Raw genomic sequence first — 26609 nt, forward strand, 5'->3', positions numbered from 1 at the left:
GAGGCCAAAAAACCAAGTTCGGATCCTAATTGTGCTCCTACTTGCTCTGTGCCTCAGTTTCCTCATCTTTAAAATAAGATCTCTCAGATATTTTTTGGCTTTAGCTCTGTTGCTACATGAGTAGGTAGTTTCTGAATGGGAAGTTCTTGCATGGATACAATTACAGTTCTGGACCAGCCCTTGTTTCTCTAGGATATCAAGGTTTGCTGATCACTGATCAGCACACACAATCTTGTGAGGTACATAGTACGTATTTTTTTCAAATGAGAAAACTGGGGCTCTGTGAGGTTATGTGAATTGCCCCAGAGCACCCAGCTAAGCTGGATTGGATGTTGACCCAAGTCTTCAGACTCCAGCCTTCTATCCTGTATACCTCATGGCCTCTTCTGAAATTGCCAGATTTTCCCTAAATACAACCTGTTTTGCAGCTATCATACCAGAGGTTAACTTGGGAAAATATCAAGCCTTTCTTCATGAGGAGCTACATGTGATGAAATGCACCCCAAACCCAGGGTCTGCCTTTGTTTGACACATAAAACAAGATGCTACATTTCCCTGTGCTTTCCACTGACAAATCCAGACAAATCTTCTGCTTGGATATTTCTAGTGATATAGCGAACTCATACCTTCTTGTGGCAGCCCATTCAATTCATGAATGGCACCCAGTTACTAGGAAACTTTTTCTTGTATTGAATTATTATTCAATATTATTATTATTCCAATATTATTATATAATTATATTATTCCAATATCTCTTTTTATTATTATATTATTGCAATGTCTATTTTGGAATATATGTTCCAATTTATATTATGTTATAACATATTTTTATATAAAAATTTCTATATTTATATATAAATTTCTATTTTTATTCCATTATTTACTCCATTATTTCTGGACTTCTCTTGGAAGCAACACAAAACAAATCTATTTCTTCATCTATAGACACGATAGCCTTCACTGGTTTGAAACATCTCACCCCTTTATTCTCCCTCCATTGGACTTATTCAAATTTGCCAACATCTCAAAGAGAAGCATTTGTATTCAACAGCTATTCCAGAAATGATCTAACTAGCTTAGGATAAAGCAGAACAATGGTCATGGTAGCTAAGTGAGATTGTGGATGGAGAGCTGGGCTTGTCAGAATTGTGTACTTAGTAACTGTTGTTTCCTTTGGCAGGTCATGTCATCTCTCTCAGTCTCAGTTTCCTCTTCTGTAAAAGTGGGATAATAATAGCACCTCCCTTCCCAGGTTTTTATGAGGATCAACTACGATAATTTGTGTAAAGTACTTCACCAAACTTTAAAGCTCTTATAAATGCTGGTTATTTATTATAGGCAGTTTATTTCTGTTAATATAGTTAAGAATCACATTTGCCTTTTTTTTTTCCTATTGTTAATTCACAGAGTTATTTCATATTGTTTGTTATGCTCTGCTAAACTGTGCCTCTTATGCTGGGTAAACTGCCCTTACTTCAAACTTGTGAACTTATTTTTCTGATAAACATTTTGGGTTATCCCAATTAAATTTCATTTTGTTGATTTGGACCCATCATTCCAGTCTTTTGCTCATTTTGAATCTTGATTCTGTCATCCAGGATAAATAGCTAATATGCTGACATCTCTTCTGTAGCTTCATTCAGGTAACTGATATCAACTTTAAACAGGATGGAGCCCAAGTACAGAGACCCTGGACACTCCACTAAAGATCTTTTTCTATTGAATCATAGCATTGTTTCTTATTACGTTTATTCAGTAATAACTAGTATCTAGGAATACTGCTGTCCAGTCTACCTTTCACTGTCTTGAACAGCACAATAGACAGTACAGAATTTTGCTGAAATCCAGATATATTCTACGTGTAACATTCTACTGGCCTATCAACATGATTAACTCTCAGAACAGGAAAGGAAGTTAGTTTGGGAATGACTTCTTTGTTACTGACAAATTTACCAGAGCTCTTAATGAGTACTTTTTTCCTTCCAAATTCTTAGGAACTGTTGATTAATCTGCTCTCAGAATTGTCCAGAGATAGGTATAAAGCTTACCAGTCTGTGGTTTTTAGAAACTCCTTTTCAGGGAAGGAGGAAAAAACCCAACAGAATTACAACCTCCTTCTGCTATTTTGGTTAAGGTTGATCATTTGTTTAAGTTTTGTTTAAGTAATTGTTTAAATCTGTTTAAGTACTCCAAATACTTAAGTTTAAGTAATTGTCTAAGTGATCTAAATGAGGTTTTCTTTGTGAAACATATAGATAATCAAAGAAATTGGCCAAATGAACATACTATAAAGTATTGAGGTCCCCCTCTGAAAAACCGTTAGGGACAAGTCACACAAGAGAGTGACTAAAAACTTGGCCTCTGGGTCTGAGACTGGTCTAACCAAGCCCATCCTTGGGACCCCAGGTTGCTGGCAAGCTAATTTACTTCTTTGCTTGCTTTGAAGACCCTAGGCCCTAGATTCCTCCTAGAACCCAACACAACAAGCAGCCCCAGATTTTCACTAAAAAGGTTTTCAGATCTCACAGTTGGGAGAGAATCCAGCCCCTTTTTGGATGCTCAGACTCTGCTTTCTTTGATCCCTTCCGCACCCCCACGCACCCAGCACTCATCTCACCCCACCTCACCTTCCAACCACATACATAACACCTTCCCCATTCTCATAAGGTTTCAGATAGCAATAGATGATTAGTTTATTTCCCTGAGTCAACTTTGAAAAAAAAAATGCTTATTTTCCAGGGTAAAAGATGAAAACAAAAAAACAAAAAACAAACAAATAAACAAAAAGGTTTTATCTCTCTATGAGGGAGCAGAAGATGAAGGGCTCCCAAGGAGCTCACTCCTGGCTTTTCAAGGGAACATACACACACACACTGATGGCAGCCTTCTCTTTGTCTCCACAGCCCAGCCGGTTCTGTACTGGTGTTCTCGAAATATGTCCTTCTGGAGCAGCATATCTTTTAACTTGGCCGTCCTGATGAATCTGCTTGTTGCATTTTTCTACCCATTTAAAGGAGTCCGAGGAGGTATCAATCTTTCTTTTATACTGGAAACTTGTGTTTTCAATACAATTTTCCCAGCTAAATTTGCATATACCATGCTTTGATAATCTTGCTTTTTATAGGACATGGGCAGATGAAATTATGAATTTTTATCACCAGTTTTTATTAAAATGTATCTTAGTAAAGTTGTAATTTGTGAGTTGGCATGGGGGAAAGTTCTTAACCATTTTTATGTATGTATTGGATCCCTTCAGCAATCTGGGGAGATTGCTATGTACCCTTTCTCAGAATAATGGTTATAAATGGGCAAAATAAAATACATAGGATTACAAAGGAAACTATACTAAAATAGAGTTATCAAAATATTGAAAAAAGAAGTTCATGCAGTAGGGGTTAAAAAGCCCCAGCCTAGAACAAAGGGGAGAGCAACAGGGACCTTCGAGCTCATCTGGGTCTATGCCCCCATTTTACAGAGATTGCTGAGGGTCAGAGAGGAGCCGGAATTCAGTTTCACTGAAGCACTACCCCCGATCAATGGCAGCCAAAGGACAAGGACTGAAGTCTGAGATTCTCCCTCCAGCATTCCTACTATTATTCCATGATGTCATTCACTTGAGGCTGAAAAATTACAAATATCTAGAATCTTTTTTTATTGAGTCAGTCCACGAGTGATGCTAGTCACAGAGATTTTTTTAATGAATATACCTCAAATTCCTTACAACTTTTTCTCTCAATTTGTGGTTCTATCAGTGGAAGGAGTTCCCAGTGAGAAACTCCCATCTACTAATGCAAACTAACATTTGATCTGCAGTTTATCATCTTGGAATATTGCTGAGAGGTTTAAATGACCTGTCTAGGTATATTGGGCCAGAATGTGGGCCAAACAATTCTTGAACTCAGGGCTTCCTGACCTCCATCCATTTTGCCACACTGTCTCTCTTACAGGTACAGTTTTTGTCCTTTCTTGGAGATAGCCATGACATGCAAGTGAAGGAGAACTAGGCAAGGTCACCCATCTTTCTTGGGTCCAGTGGCCAGATAAAGATCATAAAGCCAGGAGATGGCCCCAGATGCAATGGGAGACCTTGCCTTTTAAAGCTAAACTCTTTATCAGGACTCAATTTGACTGAGGTCACACACATTCACTGATTGAGACTGGTTAAGAAATGATGCAGAGAATGACTCCTTTTACCTAGTTTTAAAAAAAATGCAGGAGGGAAATATCCTTGGAGTTTCTGATCCAAACAGAAATAATTGCTATTTACAGTTACTTTGAGCCAGTGTGAGGCTCAAACAATGACCAAATGGGGCTGCCAGTCATAGAGAAATATTTGGGGTTTAAGGTTTTAGCCTTCAAAACTCAAGACATCTCGTTTTTCAGTGATCAAAATTTCCTTTACCTTGTGCAGAGCACGCACAGCTAAGGATGTGATAATCTACATGGACAAAGGGAAGGGAAGGGAAGAAAAGGAATTGTGTTGCCTAGAGTCAAACTATATATGTGACTCTTTCAGATTTTAGCTTTTGCTTTGGGGTGACCTTGATTTATTTAATGAAATTCTAAATGCTTCCATTTGTGGATTTCAGGGGGCTGATATCAAAAGTCACAAAGTTTCAGCTCTTTTTCCCTATCTACTGTAGCTCCCAAGGCTGTATTCTTTTCAGTTTAACTTCCACCCAAGTATTGTGACAGAGACCCTCAGGTATAATGTCAGGCAACCCATTTGTGTTGTGCAGTCTGCAATAAAAGCCTAAACAGATGACGCAACAAGCACGTAGGAAAAGGCTGAAAACACCCATATTATCTTGTTGGCTCAACCATCCTTTAAGCTCATCAGCTTCACATGTGAGACCAGTTAATCGTAACATCTCCTATGCCTGCTAGATTGAGCTAAAGGTGATGAGAAAACATTATTTCTTACGGGGAAGTAACTGATGCTTTTTCAGGAATTAAAAACAGCTTAGGAATTTGACCTTAAATTGTATAGAAAACTACATTTGGTTTGTATTTTTTTAAGTGGCTGCTTAAATATCAGTGCAAAAGCAAATCATTTTTTTAAAGTCATATGGCACAAGTCACAAATCTTGGCAGGAACATACAGCTCCAACATTTTCTCTAAAAGGACTAATCGGCTCACCTGTTGATAGGATGGAGGGTTAGTTCATTCTGTGAGCCAAGAGCTCGGCGTGATCATCAGGATGAGAAACAACACCATGATTTGACCTTCAAACTTTAGACAGTCACAATGGGTCATGACAGTTTCTCTCTCTCTCTTTCTCTCTCTCTCTCTCTCTCCATATATATATATATATTCAGAGGGGGGGGATATATATATAAGAGAGAGGGAATATATATATATATATATATAGAGAGAGAGAGAGAGAGAGATTGATATATATATATATATATATAGATATATGTATATTTAATATTTTGATTTGCAGGAGGAAAAGATTTTAAATAACAGCTCTGTTGTTTCTAAAAGTCTGACATTTGGAGTGCTTTCTTTTGACTCAACCAAAAGAAATGATTAGACTGTCTTTGAGGGAACACATGATGGTCTGACATCAGGGAGTAATAACGCACTAAAGGTGTGCAGTAGCGAGATTCGGCAGGGGTTATGTAAAACGGATTGTTTCAAAACAGCACCAGCCATTTGTCGCCTCTCTTTTGAGAGTCTTAAGGCATTCTCTCACATGGGTTTCTTTGGAGCCACATGGTGGCTAACTCTCCCCCAGACTCAGGCTAAATGAGAACTGCCTAAAATGAAGTTTCATCGGTGGCCTCCAGGCCTTTCCTTTAGGCTCCGGGCTCACTACACGCAGGTTCTCAAAAGTCCTGCTCTGTCCGGAGCGTGCAAAGTGACCTTGTTACCTGCCCCGATGTCCTTTGCTTTCCCACCCCCGTTGGGCCGTGGAACAAGCCCCAGCTCCACTGCTGAGTTGGCCTTAAAAGCTTCCTTCTAAAGTGGCATTTCTTTCCGTTTATTTGAATGCTGATGAGTAACCTACAGCGTGATCTTTCAAAAGCATGAACCTTAGGCGACTGCAGATTTCTTTTGATTTTCAGCTGAACTCATGGGCCTGCTGTGATGATTAAAGAAAGTGTAGTCCTATTTTTTGCAGGGTTCCCCCTCCCCAAGTCGAAAGGCAGCAGGTTAAAACATCATTAAAAAGGTGACCGGAAGACAACCCACTAAATTCTTTCTTCCTGTGCATGCTAAGTAGCTGGAAATCTTCTCTGGGTGCAATCTTTCTACCTTCACTTGTTTCTTTGGGCTCTGGTGTGTGCATGGGGAACTTTCTGTGACCTCAGCCATCAGGGGGTATTCATCCTGGGTCTTGTTGCAATTCTCAAAACACACATCTCTCCACTCGTCGGGAATGCTTCCTTATGTCTCAGCTCCAACCAAATTGTTGTTGGTTTTTTTTTTTTTTCTGGGCCTTGAAAGAAAGACCTGTGGGAGATGTGGGGAGGAGAACAAATAGTTTAAAGGGGCATCCTGGCCCTTTGTGGTCACGTGTTTGGTGGATGGGGATGCTCAGTGCCAGGGAGGAGCTGCAGCCGAGGCTGTCAAGTATTCCCCTCTGTATCTCATGGGTTACATTGCCACAAGAATCACAGTTTGGAAGATGTAGATCTCTTTTTTATATAAGCATCCTTTGTGATGCTGCTTGTTTATGTCGGAAGGAATCTCAAAATACAACAACACTTAAAACTCGTTGTTGTGGGGGGAGGCTAAGAGAGGAATATTTTTAGCGATAGCAGTTCATATTATATAAGCAGACCATCTCATGGGACACTCGGAATAGGATTCGAAGTAGCCAGACATGACAAAAGCTAGATCTTTGATGGAAAAAGTAGCATAACCGGAGTATAGATCTAAAGACGCTGCTGTTGTTGACCTCCTTCTGTTTGGGATCTGATCTGGGCAATAAGGGAATGAACTGCTCCTTTTCACTTTGTTTTTCTCCATTTCAATCTTTTAATTAAATTAAAGATTCATTTCGAAGTTTAGCCTCCAGCTCCACCTGCTCAGAGTGTGAAGTGGAAATAAGATATTTCAGCTAAACATGTGTGGGGAGATGTAATTAAGGAAAACGGAGCTTCTAGAATTTGTCTGTCACCAGCACGAGTCAGAAACATTGATTGGAAAAAGGCTTAGCCTCTTCTTTGTTTTTCCAGGTACCCTTGAGCCCCACTTGTCAGGACTGCTGTGGACAGCCATGCTGATCTCCTTGGCCATAGTCATCGCTCTTCCTAAGCCCCACGGTATCCGAGCTCTCATTGCTTCCACCATTCTCCGCCTGATCTTCTCAGTTGGCTTGCAGCCCACGTTGTTCCTTCTGGGTGCTTTCAATGTGAGTACGGAATGATTTCATTTGTTTTCCAGCACTTCACCTTGCAGTAGAACTGCCTTTTTGTCCCCTAGGACTTTTTCTGTCTGAATCCCCAAAGCAGAAAACAGTAGATGAGATGTTGCTGTAGTGGAGAGTCTGGTGCCTTTCTGATGGGATCGATGCTGTGGCTGATGGAGTGACTTTCCCAGCACAGTCAGCCCATGATGATTTCTCACATCCCTCCCCTCCTCTCTATTTTCTTTGCCACCCCCTTAATACAGGCTGCCATTATCACTTGGCTGGACAGTTCTAATAAACTCTTAACAGAATTTTCCGCTGCTGCTCCCTCTCCCCTTTTTCATACACCTGCCAGACTTAACCCTCCTTATTTATGTTCAGATCTTTTCATGGCATCTCCTACTAGTTCCCTCTCTGCTAAAAACCCCTTCAGTGTCTTCCTGTAGCTTACTGGATAAAGTTCGAAATCTTTAAATTGACATTCAAGGCCTACCTGTTCAGTCTTAGCTTTTGTCCTTCCTGACCTCTGCTTTGCGGCCAGACTGGATTACTGGCCCATGCCATGCTGTTCTATCTCCTTGTTTTTGTTCCTGAGACCTGGGAATCTTCTCTCTCTGCCTTTTGAACTTCAATCATTCTTTAAAGCTGCCCTCAAACACCCTTCCTTCCAAGAAGTTTTCCCTGAGCCCTTGCTAGTTAGTAATGGATTTTACATGACATTTTTGATAGCTTTCCTTTATTTGGATTTTGTACCCATAGTTATATCCCTGCTAGAATGAATGTAAGCTCTATGAGAGTAGGGACCCTGAATTTATCAAACCATTGTGACGCCCCCAGCCCCTGGCATGGTGCTCTGTACATAGTCAGTAGTCCACTGAACTGAGCAATTGAGGGACTGATATTTCTTGACTTTGTTCCATTCTTCATTCCAGTTTTGGGCCATTCCATTGGTCTTGAGGCATTTTTCTCAGAACCTCGTGGGTGCTGGAGAAGGAGCTGAAGGGCAAATCAGATATTTCATCCCTATTGAGCATTCATATATTCCCAAGGCATGATGTTAGGTGTTATAGGAAATGCAGATAGCCATAAAACCTGGTCTCTGTTCCCAAGAAGCTTATATACTAGTTAAGATTATAAAATATATGGCCATAAAATAGCACAAGATTTCCCTAATAATTGGGGACAACAATTAGAGGTATCAGGCAATAGGTAACTAATTGAGAGATACAGAGAGAGCAGTAAAGACAAGCTCATGGTAGACAGATGTGTTTTTTTTTGTTTTTAGTAAATGAGTAAAAAGTTTTTCTTTGTATTTACTATGTGCCAGGCACTATGCAAAGTAGTGAAAATACAGAATCAAAAGTGAGATAATTCCTGCCCTAAAGGAGCTTGTGTTTTAATATGGGGAGGATGTACATAACAGAAAGGTCTTCAGGAGGGAGTGAAGAGTTAGGGGAAATTGATTGACAGGCTCTTTTCAGAAGCAATGGTAATATTGATTAGATCATAGTTCTCACACAAGCAAGAAAGAAATGCAATTGGGCTGGGTGAACTTCAAGAGGAATACTGGGGGTAGAGATGTGAAGCTGAAACTGGAGCTGGAATTTGTGCTTGTTCACTCCCAAGTCAGGACAGTATGGTCCAAGGGTAGAAATTCCAAAACTGGGACAGCTCCCCAAGGTATAATCTCTAGAGATCCAGTGGTCTGGAGCATACAGTACAGAGTAAATGGTAAGAAGGTGTGTGGTCAGAAAGGTTTTCTAGAAAAGGTGAATTGAGTTTTGTAACACTTAGGAGGAAAAAAAGGGGTTGAAATTCTACTCAGCTAGAATAAGATGGGGAAAAAATCAGGGAGGTGGAAAAAATTGCAAAGCATGTCATGGAATGATAAATATGTCACTTTGGCTAAAATAAAGGATTATAGAAAGGTGTGGTGAGAGCTAAGGCTTTTGGCCAAAATGCAGGAGTTTTGTTGTTTTTTTTCTATAGGCAGTAGGGAGCCTTTGATGGTTTTTTCAGCAGAAGGGATGATATATAGAGAGTAATTTGATGAAGATTAATTTGATGGTGGTATTCTTGGAAGTATCAGAGAGACTGGAAGGAGGAAGAGAGGGATAGTAGAAACAGGCATTTATTAAGTATCTACTGTGTGTCGGGCATTACGGGGTAAATTCTTTGCAAATATTATTAACATTAATGAAGGCCATTTGTTAGAGTAAGCCTGGCATGAGGTGGTAAAAACTCAAGGGATAATACTGAAAATGGATTGGAAAAAACATATCTGACTGATGAATATTGAGAAAAAGAAAGTTAGAATAATAAATCGTCAAGAAGAGTGATGCAGTGAATAGGGGACAAGACTCAGAAACTGACAGATTTGGGTTCAAATACTGTCTCTGATACTTGCCAGTTGTATGACTTTGCTCAATTCCAATTATTGCTCAGGACTTGTTTCATCATCTGTAAAAAATAAAGCCTCTCTGCTGCTTCTGAATCTGTAATCCTGCATTCATAGGATACAGCCAACTGTTATCAAGAAAGTAATATATTACTCTTCTCACTGGATTTTTAAACGATGATTCAGATTTCAAACCCTGAATGATTAGGAAAATGAGAAAGAAAGGAAACATGGAAGGGAGAGAGGGAAGAAGGGAGGAAGGGAGGGAGGAAGGGAGGAAGGGAGGAAGGGAGGAAGGAAGGAAGGAAGGAAGGAAGGAAGGAAGGAAGGAAGGAAGGAAGGAAGGAAGGAAGGAAGGAAGGAAGGAAGGAGAGAGAGAACAGAGAGAAGAGGGGAGGGAGGGAGGACAGACGGACCAGAGAAGGATGCTTTGGGAAAGGCAGAAACCGAGCTTCATCCATACTGAGTTTGAAATGATACAGAACACCCAAACAAGACGGTCCCCAAGCTATTAGAAAGTTCCTCACACTGGAGTGTTTGAGGGAGGTGACATTAGAGATTGGAATTTCATCCATCCCTACAAAAGGAGTTAATGGAAGAGGGCCAGGAGTTAATGGAGGAGGGCCAGGAATGTAAAACGAAAAGCTGAAGACTAAATCTTACGGAATGCCCTTATTTAGGGAATGGGAGAAGGAAGGAACACTTCCTAGGAAACAAAGAAGGGGGAGTCAGAATTAGGAGGGAAGTTAGTTTAATATCATAGAAGCCCCAGGAAGGACTAAGTAATTTCAAGGAAGCACTAAGTATTGCCAAAAGTGGGATTAGGTTAAGAAAAAGGAAGGTTGATTAAAGGCCTTTGGTAATTTTTGAAAAAGCAACTTGAATTGAGTGGAAAAGGCAGAAGCCAGAGTTAGAAGATTAAGAACAACTAATAGAATACAACTGTGGATAGAGACTATCCATTCAAGAAATCTGACATTGAAATCTGATAGTGACAGAAGATCCAAAGAATGGAGCTGTTGTTCATAAAATATGGAAAGATTTATAAATCTCTAAAAATACTGTCATTTCAGCTAGAGAAGGGATGTATGACACAAAAGAATTTAAGTTTCTTGAGAATAGAAATTGGATTGTATCCCTGGCATAGTTCATTTGACTTAATTATGTTCAAGGGCATAGAGTACAAGGTCTGGACTCAAGATATCATCTTCTTGAATTCAAATCTGCTCTTGGACACTTTCTAATTGTGTGATTTTCTATCTGTGTGACTAAGGACTTAACCATTGTCATTTCCCCTTCCCCCCTTAAAAAAGTCCCTAAACGGAGTCACAAAGAATCAGACAAAGATTTTAAAAATGACTGAATAGCAACAAATTATGTTCTTGGGTTGTACTGAACTTATGTTGTTCCATTGTTATCATCACAGACTAACTAGAATGAACTTTTTTCCGCTATATGAAAATTTTGCTATGCCATTAGGTAGTGTATTGGAAAGTCCCCATTAAGATATTAAATTCGTTCATATTCTGAGCAAGCCTAGAGGGTTCTGAAGAGCTAGATGTTGCTTATCTGATTCCCAAAAAGCTCAGTTATTCTTTCCAACCAGGTGAACTGGCAGGCAACATCCAGAGCTAAGATAACAGTTATAGCAGAAGAGGATTCAATAAGTCATTTAAAAATTGCTCCCTAGGATTCAGGGGATACCAGTTTCTCATCAATGTACTTTTGCTAGAACTGAATTTCTAAGCAAGAATGGAATTTTCTCTTGAAGGGATGGATGGACAAATTGATATACACGTGACCCCATGGAAACTTCTAACTTTTCTCAACCCATGCTTAGATTGTATACTCCTTACCTTTTAGTCAGCTAAAAAGCTAACTGAAACTGTTAATTTGAACAGAGTTGCAGTATAAAGTCAAGGCCACAAAAAAATCATCATCACTTTTACCTATTTCCAACAAATTCATCAAAAAGATTTTTTTAAAATTTCACTTAAGATAAAAAGAAAAAGTATAAAATACTTGGGAGTCTACCTACCAAGATATACACGGGAACTTTATGAACACAATTAAGAAAAACTTTTTACATAAGTAATGCCAGATCTGAATGGAGAAATATTAATTGCTCATGGGTAGATACACAATACTACCTAAATTAATTATTTAGTACTATTCCTATCAAACTACAAAAGCAATATTTCATAGAGCTAGAAGAAATAATGAACAAAATTCATCTAAATGAACAAAAGATCAAGAATCCAGATATTAAACTATACTATATAACAGTGAACATCGAAACACTGTGGTACGGAGTAAAAAATAGAGAGGTTGTTCAGTGAAGGAGATTAGATATATAATATACAGAAGCAAAGGACAAGCACAGCAGCCTGGTGTTTGCTAAACCCAAAGATCTCAGATATTAGAACAAAAACTTACTTTTTGACCAAAAAAAAAAAAAAAAAAACTGGAAATCAATCTGGCAGAAACTAGATATAGACCTCTATAAGCTTCAATTAGGTAATGTGACTTGGACATAAATGAAGAAATCATAAACAAAGTAGAGAAACAAGGGAGAAATAACTTGTCAGATCTATGGAAACAGAAGACCAACTGAGTTAGAAAAGATCACAGATGGTAAAATGGATAATTTTTAAATTAAAAAGTATTTGTACAAACAAAACCAGTGCAAGTAAAATTAGAAAAGAAACAGGCAAATCAGAAATTATAGCCAGTTTCTTTGATGAAGGTCTCATTCTTAGATTAATAGAGAACTGATTCAGCTTTATAAGAAAAAAAGCTATTCCCCTTTTGATAAATTCATGTCAAAAGATAGAAATAGGTTTAGAAGAAGAAATGCAAGTTCTCAACAGTTCTTGAAATGCTCTAAATCACTAGTAAATTAGGAAAATGAAAATTAAAACAACTCATACTCATCAAATTGGCAAAGCTAAAAAAAATGTCTGGGGGAGAGGATTGATGAGAGGTACTGTGGGAAAACAAGTGCATTAGTGAAATGTTGGTAGATTTATGAACTGGTCCTCCCATTCTGGAAAATGATTTGGAACTATTCCTCAAAAGCTATTGAACTGTATGTGCCCTTTGATTTAGCAATGCCTCTACTAGGTCTACATATCAAAGACTCCTTATGAACAAAACTGTTGATGGTAGCTTTTTTTATAATGACAAAATGTTAGAGTCAGGGGATGAGGATGGAGGGTCTATCAACTGAGGAACAAATGAACAAGTCATGGTATATGAATGATATAAAATACTATTATGCTACAAAAAAAATTATGAAAGGGATAATTCCAAAGAAACCCTGGAAGACTTATATGAATCGATGCCGAATGAAGTAGGCAGAACTAGAAGAACAATTTATATAACAACATATTATAAAGATAAACAACTTTGAAAATTTAGAAACTCTGAATGATACAATGACCAACTGTAATTACAAAGGTCTCATGATGAAACATGCCACATAGCTTATAATAGAGAGACCCAGAATACATATCGAGGTGTTTTTTTAAACAGGAATCATTTGTGGATATTTGTTTTGCTTGACTATGTATTTACAATAGGGTATTTTCTTTCTTTCTTTTTTCCTCAATAGTATTTCATTTTTCCAAATACACAATTAATTTCCATTATAGTTTTATAAGATTTTGTCTATTAAATTTTTCTTCCTTCATTCTTTATCCTACTCCCAAGACAGTATGCAATCCTTTTAGACATGTTTCCATATTTGTCATGTTTTACAAGAAAAATAAGATCAAAAAGGGAAATAGTTTTTCTTTCTAAAGAAATTAGGAGAAGGTAGAAAAGGTATTTCTTCATGAAAATAAAATTTAATTTTAAAAACAATAACAACAACAAAAAGGACTGTGAACTCCTCAGAGACAACTTGAGATTCTCACTGAAATCCCCTCCTCCCCCCCCCCCCAAATGCTTAAGATGTAGTACAAACTTAACATTTATTTTTTAGTGGTGATTAATGTAAGGTCACTGATTTAAGATAATTTTTTTTTTGGCATACTCAAATGAGGATTTTAGAAATGATTCATTATGAAAATCATTGTGCTGTGTATGTATATATGTGTGAGTGTTTGGGGACATAAACAGCAGCATCTGATGAGTACGAAACATTTTCCTATTTCATATACAATTTATAATATACCTGAAAAGCACAGTAATTAGTTGACTAGATTAGCAAAACTTCCCTTTAGAATATCCTCTGTTTGTTATTAGAGCATATAGTAGTCCAATATTCCATTTTGGGGTCCATGCTTTAAGCAGTGGGCATTAGAATAGTAGGAAAGGGAGTGGTAGGGATGGGGAGGAAGAAGGGGAAATGAGGAGGGAGAGGAGCTTTTATATCTCTCTCTAATTTGACAGTGTTCTGCTATGTCTAACCTTTTCTATCACTGTTCTTAGGTCTGTAACAAAATCATCTTCCTGATGAGCTTTGTTGGTAACTGTGGGACCTTCACAAGAGGATACCGGGCGATGATCCTGGATGTAGAATTCCTTTATCACCTCTTATATCTTCTCATCTGTGCCATGGGACTCTTCGTTCATGAATTCTTCTACAGTCTGTTGGTAGGTAACCAACTCTCAGGTTTGGTTGTTCAATTCTAAAATGCTTCTTGAGCATTTGCCAGGGTTAAGATTCTAGACCAGGAGCTGATGATAGCTGACATACATACTTTATCATTTTGTAAAGGCTTTCACTTAGATTATCTCCTTTGCTCCTGCTAACCGCCTAGTGAAGTAGTCAGGGAACAAGCACTTATTAAGCACCAGGCATTGGGCTGAGCATGGGGGATACAGAGAAAGACAGGAACGGAGTCTCTGTCCTCACAAATATCATATTCTGGGGCAGGAAACCCATGCTAATAAGTCCACAACCTCAATATGTACACACAAGTAATAGAAAGGCAGTGTCAGAGGGGAGGCTCTGGAAGCAGGACTGGAAGAGGTCTGAAGGATTGTCTCCTACTCAAGGTGAGATTTGTTTGAAGCAAGCCTTGAAAGAAACTAGAAGGCAGAAGGAGGGATGTGAACCAGCCCTGGGTAGGGGGGGGAAAGGGGTGGCTAATGAAAAAGAAGCTGGGCAGGTGGTTTTATTTTGGTTTTACAAATAAAGAAACTGAGGCTTAAAGTGATTAAGTGACTGGCCTAAAACCTTAACATTCCAACCACCACATTGCATTGTGTTTTTTTTTGATGGTGTTGCCTCTGAATTTCTCCAACTGATAAAACATCTTTAATTATGATGACAAAGGAAATTATATATGTATACATATATATATATATATATGTATATATATATAATATTAGACAGCACCTCATTTGTGTGGGGAATGGGAAGAGAAGTGCATAGAAAGTAGACCTGATTTAAAAGGTTTAAGGATGCTTAATTATAGTCTGCTGTGTGACTTACTGCAAGTTAAATTTTCTGCTTCTCTGTTATTTAAAAAAAAATGATCTTAAAAACTAGAAAGAAAAGTCCCCATTTTCCCCTAGAGCCCTCCTCTTTCTATTTTGGCTATGACTTGCCTGGAAAGGTATATCTGATTGGCTGGATTCAAAGCTGTCTGGGGTAAATTTGAGGGTTAAGTACTCAGTTCAGACTTGTATCTAACTAAGAACTATTTCTGAATCAAAAGGTTTGGGTATTCTACTTGGTATAGCTATTGGCACAGAAGATCTTTCAAAACAAGTCATTTAATTCTGATCCAATGCAGGCAGTTAATGTCTTGGTAGCTTCTAGGAAATGAGTTTGTTCAGGCCCCTTTCCTTACAGCTGAGTTTTTGATTACAGAATCAATTAACTGTTCACTCCTTTTATATTTGGATAGGAATACAGACCTTTGGTAGAAAGATTGAGTCCCTTCTTTTGGTAAATTAGAATTTTTTTAAATTAGAGAAAATAGAGAAAATTTCTAAAGGGTTAGCCTGGCAAGTTAGTTTAACAAAGGGCTGAAACTTTAAAAATTCAGTCTCTTCCTACCCCACCTCAGAATCCCTCATTGACAAGTTTTGAGATACATCAAATTCTTTGTATGGTATGTACTTCAGAGATAAAATTTCCAGGATTAGCTTTTGTTTTTTCCTCTTAAGTTATGATTAGTTGTAGGTAGACAGAGTTTTAAAACTCGGCTCAGACATTTGACCTGATTGTGGGATATGAGGCAAAGGGGCCGGTGGCACCCAGGAAATAGTGAGTTATGGCACCAAATATGTTTCTGCACTCAGGTATCAATTAGGCTTGCAAGAAGGTAGATTTGGGAAATGTCCTTTCTTTTGTGATTAGAAATTGACAGCTAGGAATCCAATGGGCCAGCTTGTATTTGGACCAGTGCTTTAGATCACAGCTATGTCATACAACTGCACAAGGTCTTACCATGTTCTTTTCACCCTCCTGGGGGGGGGGGGGTAGAGGAGGGTGAGGGGAAGACAAGATTAAAACACTGTAAGAAGAGTCTTTTTTGGAAAAGGGAGGTTCTAACATACATGTGATCTTAGCCTTGGCCTTAGCCAGTGTAGGACCTTATCTTCCCACTGTCTTCATGTTCTTCCTTGTTAACTCCCTTTCACTGGCAGTTGTGAAAGGCTTATTACTTCAGTGAACCTTGTAACTCATAATGCAACTCGCTTTTAAAATTCTCTAATCAATCATCTAACATCAAAGAAGATAAGCATATTCACAGCTTCCATAAACTTTACCCAAGATTGGTTCTTTCCCAAGCTTGCTGATAGCCTTCTTGCACTGTCCTGAAGGTTGCCAGCTCTGTGATCTCCAGGAGATCCAGGGCAGCATTTATGTATTTGAGAGCCATAGGCCAGACACTGAAGTCAGTCTTAAGATAGACAAAGTAGCATGGGACCCAGACCTGTATGTAAGAACTTGGATTGCCCTAATCAGTCACTAGAAAATATGGCTCCAGACTAGTAACAAAGTTATTAACAAATATCCAAGCCATATAATAACAGTAGTGGTTAGCTTTTATATAATGCTGCAAAGTTTCCAAAATGTTGCACATATTTTATCTCCCTTGAATCGGACAAAAATCCTAGAAGACAGATACAATCATTATTCCCATTTTACAGATGAGGAAACAGAGGCTGAAAGAGTTTTGGTGACTTGGGCAGGATCACACAGCTAAAAAGTGACCCTGTCACACACTCCATTTTCAAGCTTTAAAAGCTGTTGAATATTTCATTGCTAAGCCACTTATAGTAGAAACTCAGTGGAAAATGTAAAAATGCTTTTGAAATTATGGCCACAAGGAAAGCTAGTTTGATACAGTAAAACAGGGGTATTTGAACTCTTTGTGTTGTGGCCCTAGGGCAGTCTGGTGAGGTTTGTGGACCTCCTTAGAATACTGCTTTTAAGCGCATGCAGTTTATGGCTTAGTGGATAAAAAGGGTGGAGTTGGGAAAATCTCAAATTCTGCCTCTGATGCATCCTAGCTGTATGATTCTGAACAAGTTTCAATAATCAAAAGAGTTACCATATATTTGGCATTTTGCAAACCTTAAGGAGCCATATAAATGTTAACTATTACTGTAATAATAAAGTAAAATATATCAAATTATAAAGAAACCAATTAGATTTGAAATACTATTATCAAAACATTTAAAGATACAAGTTCCAAGACCCCCGGGTCCTGCAATAAAAATAAGAGTTTGGTGGGTTAAATATAAAAAGGTTCTGTTACTTTTTCCTGTGTATTCTATATTACTGAAAAAAAAATATTTAATCAATTTGACCAGTGCTAAGTTTCACATTTTATGGGAAAGGAAGAGAATAAGAATTTATGTAGTCCTATTATGTTCAGACACTGTGTTAAGTGCTTTTTAGAGCTGTTCTCTCACTGATCTTCCCAATTTATGGGAAAATTACTATAGGAAAAAACTCCTATGGAGTTGGTACTATTATTGTTTTAATTGAAGAAACTGAGTCAAACAAAGGTTAAAACATACAGCTAGTATGTTTTAGCTAGATTTCCTGACTCCAAGTTTAGCACTCTGTCTAATCTACCCCCAGCTCCCTTAAATGGACTACTCCAAGAAATTCCTAATGAGAAACCTCAATATATATGGAGTTGTCCCAGGATTTCAGGGACTATGATCATGAAGCACAATCTCTGGCAGGATCAGCCATGCTGGGAAGGCTTCAAATATGACTCAAGGGACAAAGGAGACCTATTTTCTAACTATCAGCCTTGCTGATCACTGAAAGGCACTGACCTCCCTATGAGGTAGGGAGCCTAGTGTTGAAATGTTTTTGGCCAGGGTCACTAATAGAATACAGAATAATATGAGATGGCTTGCAGTCCTACAAGGCCCTCTTACTACATCTGCAGGGAAGGTGCCAGAGAGATGGGAAAGGCAGCAGAAGGTACACAGTTGTAAAAATGCCAATAGATTTAGTTTGCCTGGTAATACTTTATAGGTGAAATTCTTGTCTCTGTCACAAGGGAATGGAACCTTAGTAGGGCAACATTGATTATATTACATTTTATTTTTATATATTATATTATATATTATTATTTTCTTATTATAAACAAAACCAAGGGAAAAAAAAGAAGGAAGTTGCAAGGAGAAATGGTTTGATTTGGGTTTTCTCATATGCCCCAAACTACACGTGTTATTTCATGTGATATTTGCAGTAATTAAGTATTTACAAAAAAATCACCACGAAAATTAGTGTGGTTTATGCCTCAACATCATTTGCTAAGGATGAAGTGGTGAAGAAATTCAAGGAAGCACTTGATAAGAGCCTTCAAATAAAAGTAACAGAAAAGGTGGGAAAAAGTAAGGATGAAGAGAAACTATATTGGAAAATGAGGGTTAGGACAAAATAATGAGAGGTGCCCAAATGTAAAGGTTATATGATTTCTTCAGAAAGGAATTAATGTCCAATAGAACACAATATAGACAATGATTTAGAGTCAGTTTCAAAGGAGGAAGAGAGAAGGCTAATTTGGAAAATTGCAGAGTATTTTTATGGACTCCAAGATTCCCAGAAGAGCAAAAGCTCATCTTTTCAATTTTTGCTGTTTGGCGATAGGATTGCGTGGCAGAGAGAGCTAGAACACTGTCACTGAAGAACTAAAGATCAGTATCTTATAGGGAGGGATGGAAGGATGTATGGTGTGTATGAACAGGATGCATCTTATAATCAACAGGCCATTCCAAAGAAGAACAGGAATAAAGGATGTCATTGAAGAATTATATGATAGAAAGAGAGGCAGGTTTCATGGGGAGAGAGGGAATTACTAGGCTGTTTGTTTCCCTGGTACCAACATGGCATTAGGAAGAAATGATGAACACTTACCGAGTCCTGAGCAACTCTCATATGCTAAGGTTTTAGGAGAACATGTGAAAGTTCCACAAGATCAACAGTCTGTCTCCCTGAAGGAAACTTCCAAATCAATGAGATCTTAGAATTTTTTAAATATAAAATGGGATGATATTTAATTTGCCTGGTATATTTCATATTTTTAGCCTAAGCCTTGTATCTTATTCATAGTCAGTCTAAGAACACTAATTGGAATTAAGGAGGTGGACAAGTCAATTGGACCTGTGTGGTGGGCTTGAAAATGAAAGACAAAAATAATAGAAGTGAATAAAAGACATTTAAGTTCATCTAGATCAGCCCCCCCCCCAATTTTATGGATGAAGAAGCAGAAGTTCAGCTACATTAAGTGATTTATCCAAGATTGTTCAACTTTTTAATGTAGCGTTGAGGCCAGAGCTTTAGGTTCCCAATACTTGGGTTAGTATTTCTGTCCAGTATACCACTTACAGGGTCCCACAGCAAATAGAGGTGTATGGAAGAAGAGACTCACAAACTGAGTCAAAATATGGGCCCTCCTATCCAATGGTGTCCCAATGGGCCATGTGCTGTCAGTGTCCAGTTAGATTATTACAGCTGAAAGAGATCTTATTAGTCAAGTCCAAGTGATTTATTCTATATCAAGACCCAAAGAAACAACATGACTTGCCTGAGTTCACACCTTAACCCCTTCTTCCCATCCCAAGATTGTAGTAGATACCTTGACAAAAAGAGGCTCTGTGCCAGTTATGTGAACTGTCCTCAGTATATGACATGTCCCTTTTCCATGTTTTTACCCCAGTTGTTCTCTAGGCCTGAAGTGTACTTCCTCCTCATCTTTACTTCTTGCTTTCTTCAGTTTCCTTTGAGGCTTAGTTTAAATGCCTTCTTCAAGATGCCTGCTAGTTCCAAGTGCCTTTCCTCCTTTGAAATTATATTATAACATATATGATGTTCCCTTCTCTTCCCTAAACACCCTTGTGAGGGCAGGGTCTATTTAGATTTTGTGTTTCTAATCTGGCACTAAAGAGTATTAGACAGGTAGAAGGCATATAATAAATGTTCATTGAATAATTGCTCATTTTCCCTGGATCCAGCTCCATTTAAAGTGAGAAAGTTTGGATCTAGTTCTGGTAAGAAACAGTGAATGTCAGATGGACTTTTCCACCACTAGGGGTGTTGTGAGGGTAGAATGAGATAATATGTGTAAATACTTTGCAAACCTTAAAGTGTTGAGATATTGCTCACCTAATATTATCAGTCAGTCAACAGTCAACAAGCATTTATTAATTAATTACTGTGGGCCAGGTACTAATAAAAAGAATACAAAAACAGTCTCTCCTCTTAAGAAATCCATATTCAAATGGTGTGAAAACATGCAAATAACTAGGCAATATATAAAAGCAGATAAAAAATAGCCTCAAAAGGGAAGGCACTAGCAGCTGGGGAGAGGGGGATTGGGGAAAAAAACTTCATTGCATTGATACTATATAAATCCTTACAGAATTATTGATAAAAACTGAGATAGAAATTTCTTTTTTCTTGGATTTTGTTTGTTCTTTTAGCTTTTTGACTTAGTGTACAGAGAAGAGACTCTGCTTAATGTCATTAAAAGTGTTACTCGCAATGGACGATCCATCATCCTGACTGCTGTTCTTGCCCTCATCCTGGTTTACCTGTTCTCCATTGTGGGCTATCTGTTCTTCAAGGATGACTTTATCCTAGAAGTAGATAGATTGCCCAATGAAACCTCACTTCCAGGTCTGTTTTAAATGTTTCAGTCCTTTTATCTAACCCGAGGGAAGGTGTAATAAAGAAAGAGGGGGAAGAGGAACAAAAGTATAAATAATGTTATATAATTTTTTCCCAACAAATTTAATGACACATATCTTCTGAACATCTAGAGAATGGGATTTAAAATTAAATCCTTCAGCAGTACTGAACTCACATGTTTCAAACAACTGTGCTGTGTCCAATTTTCCAGAGTTGATTATGATTTTGAACTTTAATTTAGCAGGTTCCCAAAACTCATAGATTTGAGTGACGGTCAGATTCTTTACCTACATGTACCACAATGTTTGGTGATTAATAGTTTTTTGGGTTTTTTTTTTTTAAAGATTTCACAGTAGCTTCCAACACAAGAAGTACATACAATGTTTTGACCAACTTTTGTCTATAGTTTTGGTTTCCTCTCTTTAAACTTTAAAATCTTAAAAAATTATTCATCTGTGGGCACATACTCTTATCATACCAGTTGAAACTAACTTCATTTCACCTCTTGACCAATATACACATTAGAAGTCAGTCATTCTGGAACTAAGACAACTTATAATATCAATTAATGCTATGTCCAGAATTTTGATACTTGTTGCTTTAATCAGTGCATGTTTGGTAGTATCCATATGAGAGGTTCTTTAAGATAGAAGAAGCAGGCTAGTGAGTATGATATTTTTCGTGATCTATGCAGAAATCCCCATCCTCTGCTTATGTATTTCATCTAGAGATGGTATTTTCCAAATGAGCATATACATTACAACTCTTTTAAATTATAGTTCAGTTACATGACTTATCTTTGTAGAGAATTATTTAATGGGATATGAATTAATGACTTTAAACATTTTGTCAAGATATGTTCAGATTGTTCACTACCAACTTTGTCTTTACAGACACCAGTGAGAGTTTGGCAGGAGAGTTCCTTTATTCTGATGTGTGTAGATTGGGGGCTGGAGAAAACTGTTCTTCTCCTGTATCCACAGAAGGTAGGTACTTTGAATTTAATAGCTTCTAAACCTCACCTTAAATCTGACTTTTTTTTAGAGGCTTTGATACCACATTTAAGACTGTGTTAGATTTATAGACTGATAGAATGGGAGAGCTAGAAGGGACCATTATGAGTTGTTAGCCACCCCTCCTCCATTTTACATGTAAGGAAATTGAGACCTAGATAGGTTCATGTTGGAGCAGATTCTCGGCTTAAAAATGAAACTGCTATCAAATGTCACAAATGTTAGTGACTTTTTTTTTTTTTTTTTTTTTTTTTGCTTTTTTGGTTTTGGTTTTAGAGGAGAGACCTGAACAAAGGGCAGGAATATTGCATGTGAAAGTGTCAGATGATCTATTTATATAGTACCAATAAGAATGAAAATGACCTTTTTAATATATTTTAGCCTGGAGAGAGTACCATGAATAAGAAGGTCCACATTATATTTACAGATACTTTTACAGCTTATAGGATACAATATATCCCAATTCAAGTTCACAGTAGTCTTGTGAGGTCGGTAAGTAGTGGTATTCTCATTGGATAGATGAGAACACTGGGCTCAGAGGTATAAAGCAGCTTGCCTAAGATTGAGCAGTGAGTCAGTTTTGGGACTGGGACCAGAATCCTATAGATTTTAAAAAATATTTTTAGATGTCATCAAAGAAAGGATACCATTGGAACAGAACAGAGGAAGTTATCGTGGTTAATGCTACAGACGTTGAAAATATGAAATGCTGCAATCGATAGTTACATATTTTGAATGGAAACGTTGGGATATTTTACCCTTGCTTTCTGAATTTATTTTCCTTTCAGGCCTGTCAGCTAGTGAAATGACATTCGAGAAATATAATAATCAAAATCATGGTATATATTTTCTCACACTTTAAACCTGTCATTACTTGCTATGTTATAGCAGAGCTGACTCCTGCAGAACAAATTGAAGAAGATAAGGAACATACGTGTGAGACATTACTGATGTGTATTGTTACTGTGCTGAGTCATGGACTGAGAAGTGGGGGCGGAGTAGGAGATGTGCTCAGGAAGCCATCCAAAGAGGTAAATTAATATGGAAGGGGAAGGAAGAGAGACGTGGGTGGGTGATAGTGCACAGTAAATCAGATTAAATGTATACTGAAGAAAATAGGAAGAAGCAAAATAAATGGGGATCAGTGGCCGATTGTGCATACTTTCTCCGTACTGTTCTGGTATATCGGGGTAGTGTCATGTATGGAAATTTGCAATCTATAAAGGAACAGCATAAAGAATTGCAACATTTATACCAGTCAACAGGTTCATAGGATTGAGATCCATTTCCCAAAGATCTTGACTCCCAAAAGTTTGTTTATTCATGTCAGGTGGTATAGTAATGATTTGTAATAGGAATATATAATAAAAGAAACAGTTGTAGAACTCAAACTGGGCTCATTAATTTTGTAGAAAGTAAGAGTTTTCACTTATTTCAGTGTCTGGAGGGAAAACTACTAATGGGCACCAGAAGTTTTAGTTTGCACTGAAAGTTGCTGGGTAGATATGTCTAGCTTAAGCTTCTTAAAGGTTTTTTTAATGCTGTTTTGCCATGGAACTGTCAAAACTAAAACAATAAAGCTAATGGTTGGAATTAATTATGACACTTCTTTTTCCCCCAGGAGCCTCTCTTTGCTGCTCGAGTGATTTATGACCTCTTGTTCTTCTTCATGGTGATCATTATTGTCCTTAACCTGATTTTTGGGGTCATCATCGATACCTTTGCTGACCTGAGGAGTGAAAAGCAGAAGAAAGAAGAGATCTTGAAGACCACCTGCTTTATTTGTGGTAGGTCTTGTTGCTCCCCTCAAGCTACCAAGGGAGGGAAGGCCCAGTTCAGCCTGAAGCCACATCCCATTGGGATGGATGAGTTTTGGGAAAATCTGAGCTTTAAAAATATGCCTGATGATGGGCCCTGGATTTCTTAGCATGAAATGCTCTGATTATATAATTATTTCTACATCATCTGTCCTCAGAGCAAAGAGTATTCTTGGATGAAACCCAGTGCCTTTCCTAAGTCACCTTGAGCAGGGTTTTCATCACTATGACATTTCTTACAGCAGATCAGTGCTAAGGAGCAAAGACCGAGGGTTCTGCTCTGTATCATGAGCCCCAACTTTGTGGTTGTGCCCTTAGCTTGGATCTTCTCTTTTGATGCTCCTACTCTAAACAGATTCAGAAGGAAGAAAACAAGCATGTAGGTCTAACCTCTAAAAATTTTTTTGAAGAAAGTATCAAGACTGTGTGTGTTTTGCTGAAGCAATTGGGGTTAAGTGACTTGCCCAGGGTCACACAGTTAGGAGTGTTAAATGTCTGAGATCAGATTTGAACTCAGGTCCTCCTGACTTCAGGGCTAGTGGGTGCTCTATCCACTGCTCCACCTAGCTGCCCCTAATTTTTTCTAATGTAATAGCAAAACAATTATCATTTCACAAAAGAGGTCTTCAAGAAAGGTATGGATCATTCCCTCCTACCATCATATCCTCAGTATTTGTACTGAGGATACAAAAAGAGGCAAAAAACAACCCTTCAAGGTTGGGGGAGAGGGAAACATGTAAACAAATATATACAAAACAAGCTATGTGCAAAATAAGTAGGAAATAATTAACAGAGGGAAAGCCCTTTAATTACTAAGGGATGGGGAAGGCTTCTAGTAAACAAAAGAATTTTTGTTGGGGCTTAAAAGAAGCCAAGAAGGTCAGTAAGTAACAAAAAAGAGAACATTCTAAACATGAGGGATGGGTGGGGGAGAGATACAGAAGCATAAAGCATGCTTCAAGCTCATAAGGAACTTGGAATTTAATCAAGATGCTATATTTAAATGTATTGTAAGTTAATGTTCTGAGAAATAATCTTGGCTACTAGACGATAAGCTCTCTGAGGCAAGGGCCATATCCTAGAGATATTCTTAATTTCTTTAGTTCCCAGCACAGTACATTTTACATAGCAGATATTCAAGAAATATTTGAATTAATGAAGTTAAATATGAGATTTGCTCACAAAATCTACTAATGGTTTGTCTGCTACAATTAGGATAGCATGAAGTTTTCACTTAATTCTCTTAATTTTTTGATGAGAATGAAATAATGAGAAAGCCACTGATTTGGGAACCAGAGGATCTGAATTCAAATCCTTGGTCTATTATTTCTCTTGTCATCTGGGACAAAACATGCAATCTCTTTAAACTTTAAAAAAAAATGTGATTAAATCAAATGATGTCAAAAGTTCTTTAATCTGCAAAACTTCTGATTTATGTCTGGGGTATCTTTTCAAATCTGCACGATGTTTAAATGTATGTACAAATCTATAAATGGGTTCATTAGAAAGCCCAATAGATCCACATTTTAAATGGAATTTATAGGACAAACAGAGCTTATTTTGGTGCTAAAGAAAGACTATGTTCTCTCCTCTTTTAGGATTAGAAAGAGACAAATTCGATAACAAGACGGTCACTTTTGAAGAGCACATTAAAGAGGAACACAACATGTGGCATTATTTGTGCTTCATTGTCTTGGTCAAGGTGAAGGATTCCACCGAGTACACAGGGCCAGAAAGTTATGTGGCAGAAATGATCAAGGTGAGTACAAAAATGCACTTCAAGACGTATTTGCCTTTTGGTTGCATCTATTGAGGCATGCACGTTTAGGTCTGTCTCCCATGAATTAGTGTCCCTCTAGAACAGAACCATTTAGTGTGCTAACGTTTTCATTGGGCCTCTAGTTAGCCTTTGACAGATGTGCCTTTGACAGGTGAGGATCAGGTGAAAAGAGGTGTTTGAATCCCCTATTAATTTTCTTATTGATTGGAAACACTGATATTTTCTTAGAAGAGGAGGCAGTCATTGTGATTTTTCAGTGAATGAGGCTTTTGCAGGGCCTTAGGGGGATCAGAATTTGTTCTGTGGAAGTTGCCAAGCCAGTTGCTCTTTCCTACCTGTGGTCTAAACCTCATTAAGATTCTCAAGAGCAAGGAAGAAGATGGTGAAAGGAGCAGACACAAGCTATAAAACTTAGGTGGTCTTGGTGGTTTAAACTCATCTGTTTTGAGAAGGGAAGGTGCCATTATTTTTTCAGAGCCCTACTACTCACTAGCTTCCCCTCCAGGCAATGGAGACTCATATATGCTGATTGATAATACCTTATCCTAAGTGATCCCTACCTCCCTTTTTTTTTTTTTTAAAGTTGTGATTGTAAAATATTATTTATAAATAAGCTCAAATCTTATGTGTAAATAACTCTTGGTTATAGGTGGCAGGCTTTCAGTTCAAATTCATTTGCTGCCTGGCTGTTTATTGGCAATAGTTGTGGAACACTCCTGTGATAAATGCTACAGAGAGCTATTCAAGCCCAAGAAGAACAAGATTTCAGTGCTTGTCCATGAGTAGCTTACAACCTGGCTTAGGAAATGGAGGGTACAAGTTATTTAAAAAAATCATTATGCTTCATAGTATATACTAACAGTCCAGATTATTATAACACAAACTGAATATTAAGTGTAGAGGAAAGAAGTAAAGCTTTTGGGTGCTCTTAAATCAGGCAGCTAGGTGGGGCAGTGGATGGAATGCCAGGCTGAAGTCAGGAGAATCTGAGTTCAAATGTGGCCTCAGACATTTACTAGGTGTGTGAACTTGGGCAAGTTACTTAACTCAGTTTGCCTCAGTTTCCTAATCTGGAGAAGGAAATGGCAAACCATTCTAGTATCTTTGCCAAGAAAACCACA

General features: G+C 37.9%; 1 protein-coding gene across 11 annotated transcripts in view; it reads left to right on the top strand.

Annotated features, from left to right (window-relative positions):
* Positions 1–26609, top strand: part of ITPR1 (inositol 1,4,5-trisphosphate receptor type 1) — a 386707-nt gene that overhangs the window by 320581 nt on the left and 39517 nt on the right. For 5 of the 11 annotated variants that reach the window (XM_031954255.1, XM_031954258.1, XM_031954291.1 and 2 more), the window contains 8 exons: positions 2904–3026; positions 7189–7364; positions 14194–14358; positions 20671–20866; positions 21772–21864; positions 22780–22922; positions 23513–23678; positions 25307–25467. In XM_031954255.1, the coding sequence (XP_031810115.1) occupies positions 2904–3026; positions 7189–7364; positions 14194–14358; positions 20671–20866; positions 21772–21864; positions 22780–22922; positions 23513–23678; positions 25307–25467 (1223 nt within the window). Of the gene's footprint in view, positions 1–2903; positions 3027–7188; positions 7365–14193; positions 14359–20670; positions 20867–21771; positions 21865–22779; positions 22923–23512; positions 23679–25306; positions 25468–26390; positions 26398–26609 lie in introns of all 11 variants that reach the window. The other 6 variants (XM_031954269.1, XM_031954277.1, XM_023498140.2 and 3 more) reach the window with 2 other exon arrangements.

Source organism: Sarcophilus harrisii, chromosome 1, assembly GCF_902635505.1.
Source record: "Sarcophilus harrisii chromosome 1, mSarHar1.11, whole genome shotgun sequence".
Taxonomy (NCBI): Eukaryota; Metazoa; Chordata; class Mammalia; order Dasyuromorphia; family Dasyuridae; genus Sarcophilus; species Sarcophilus harrisii.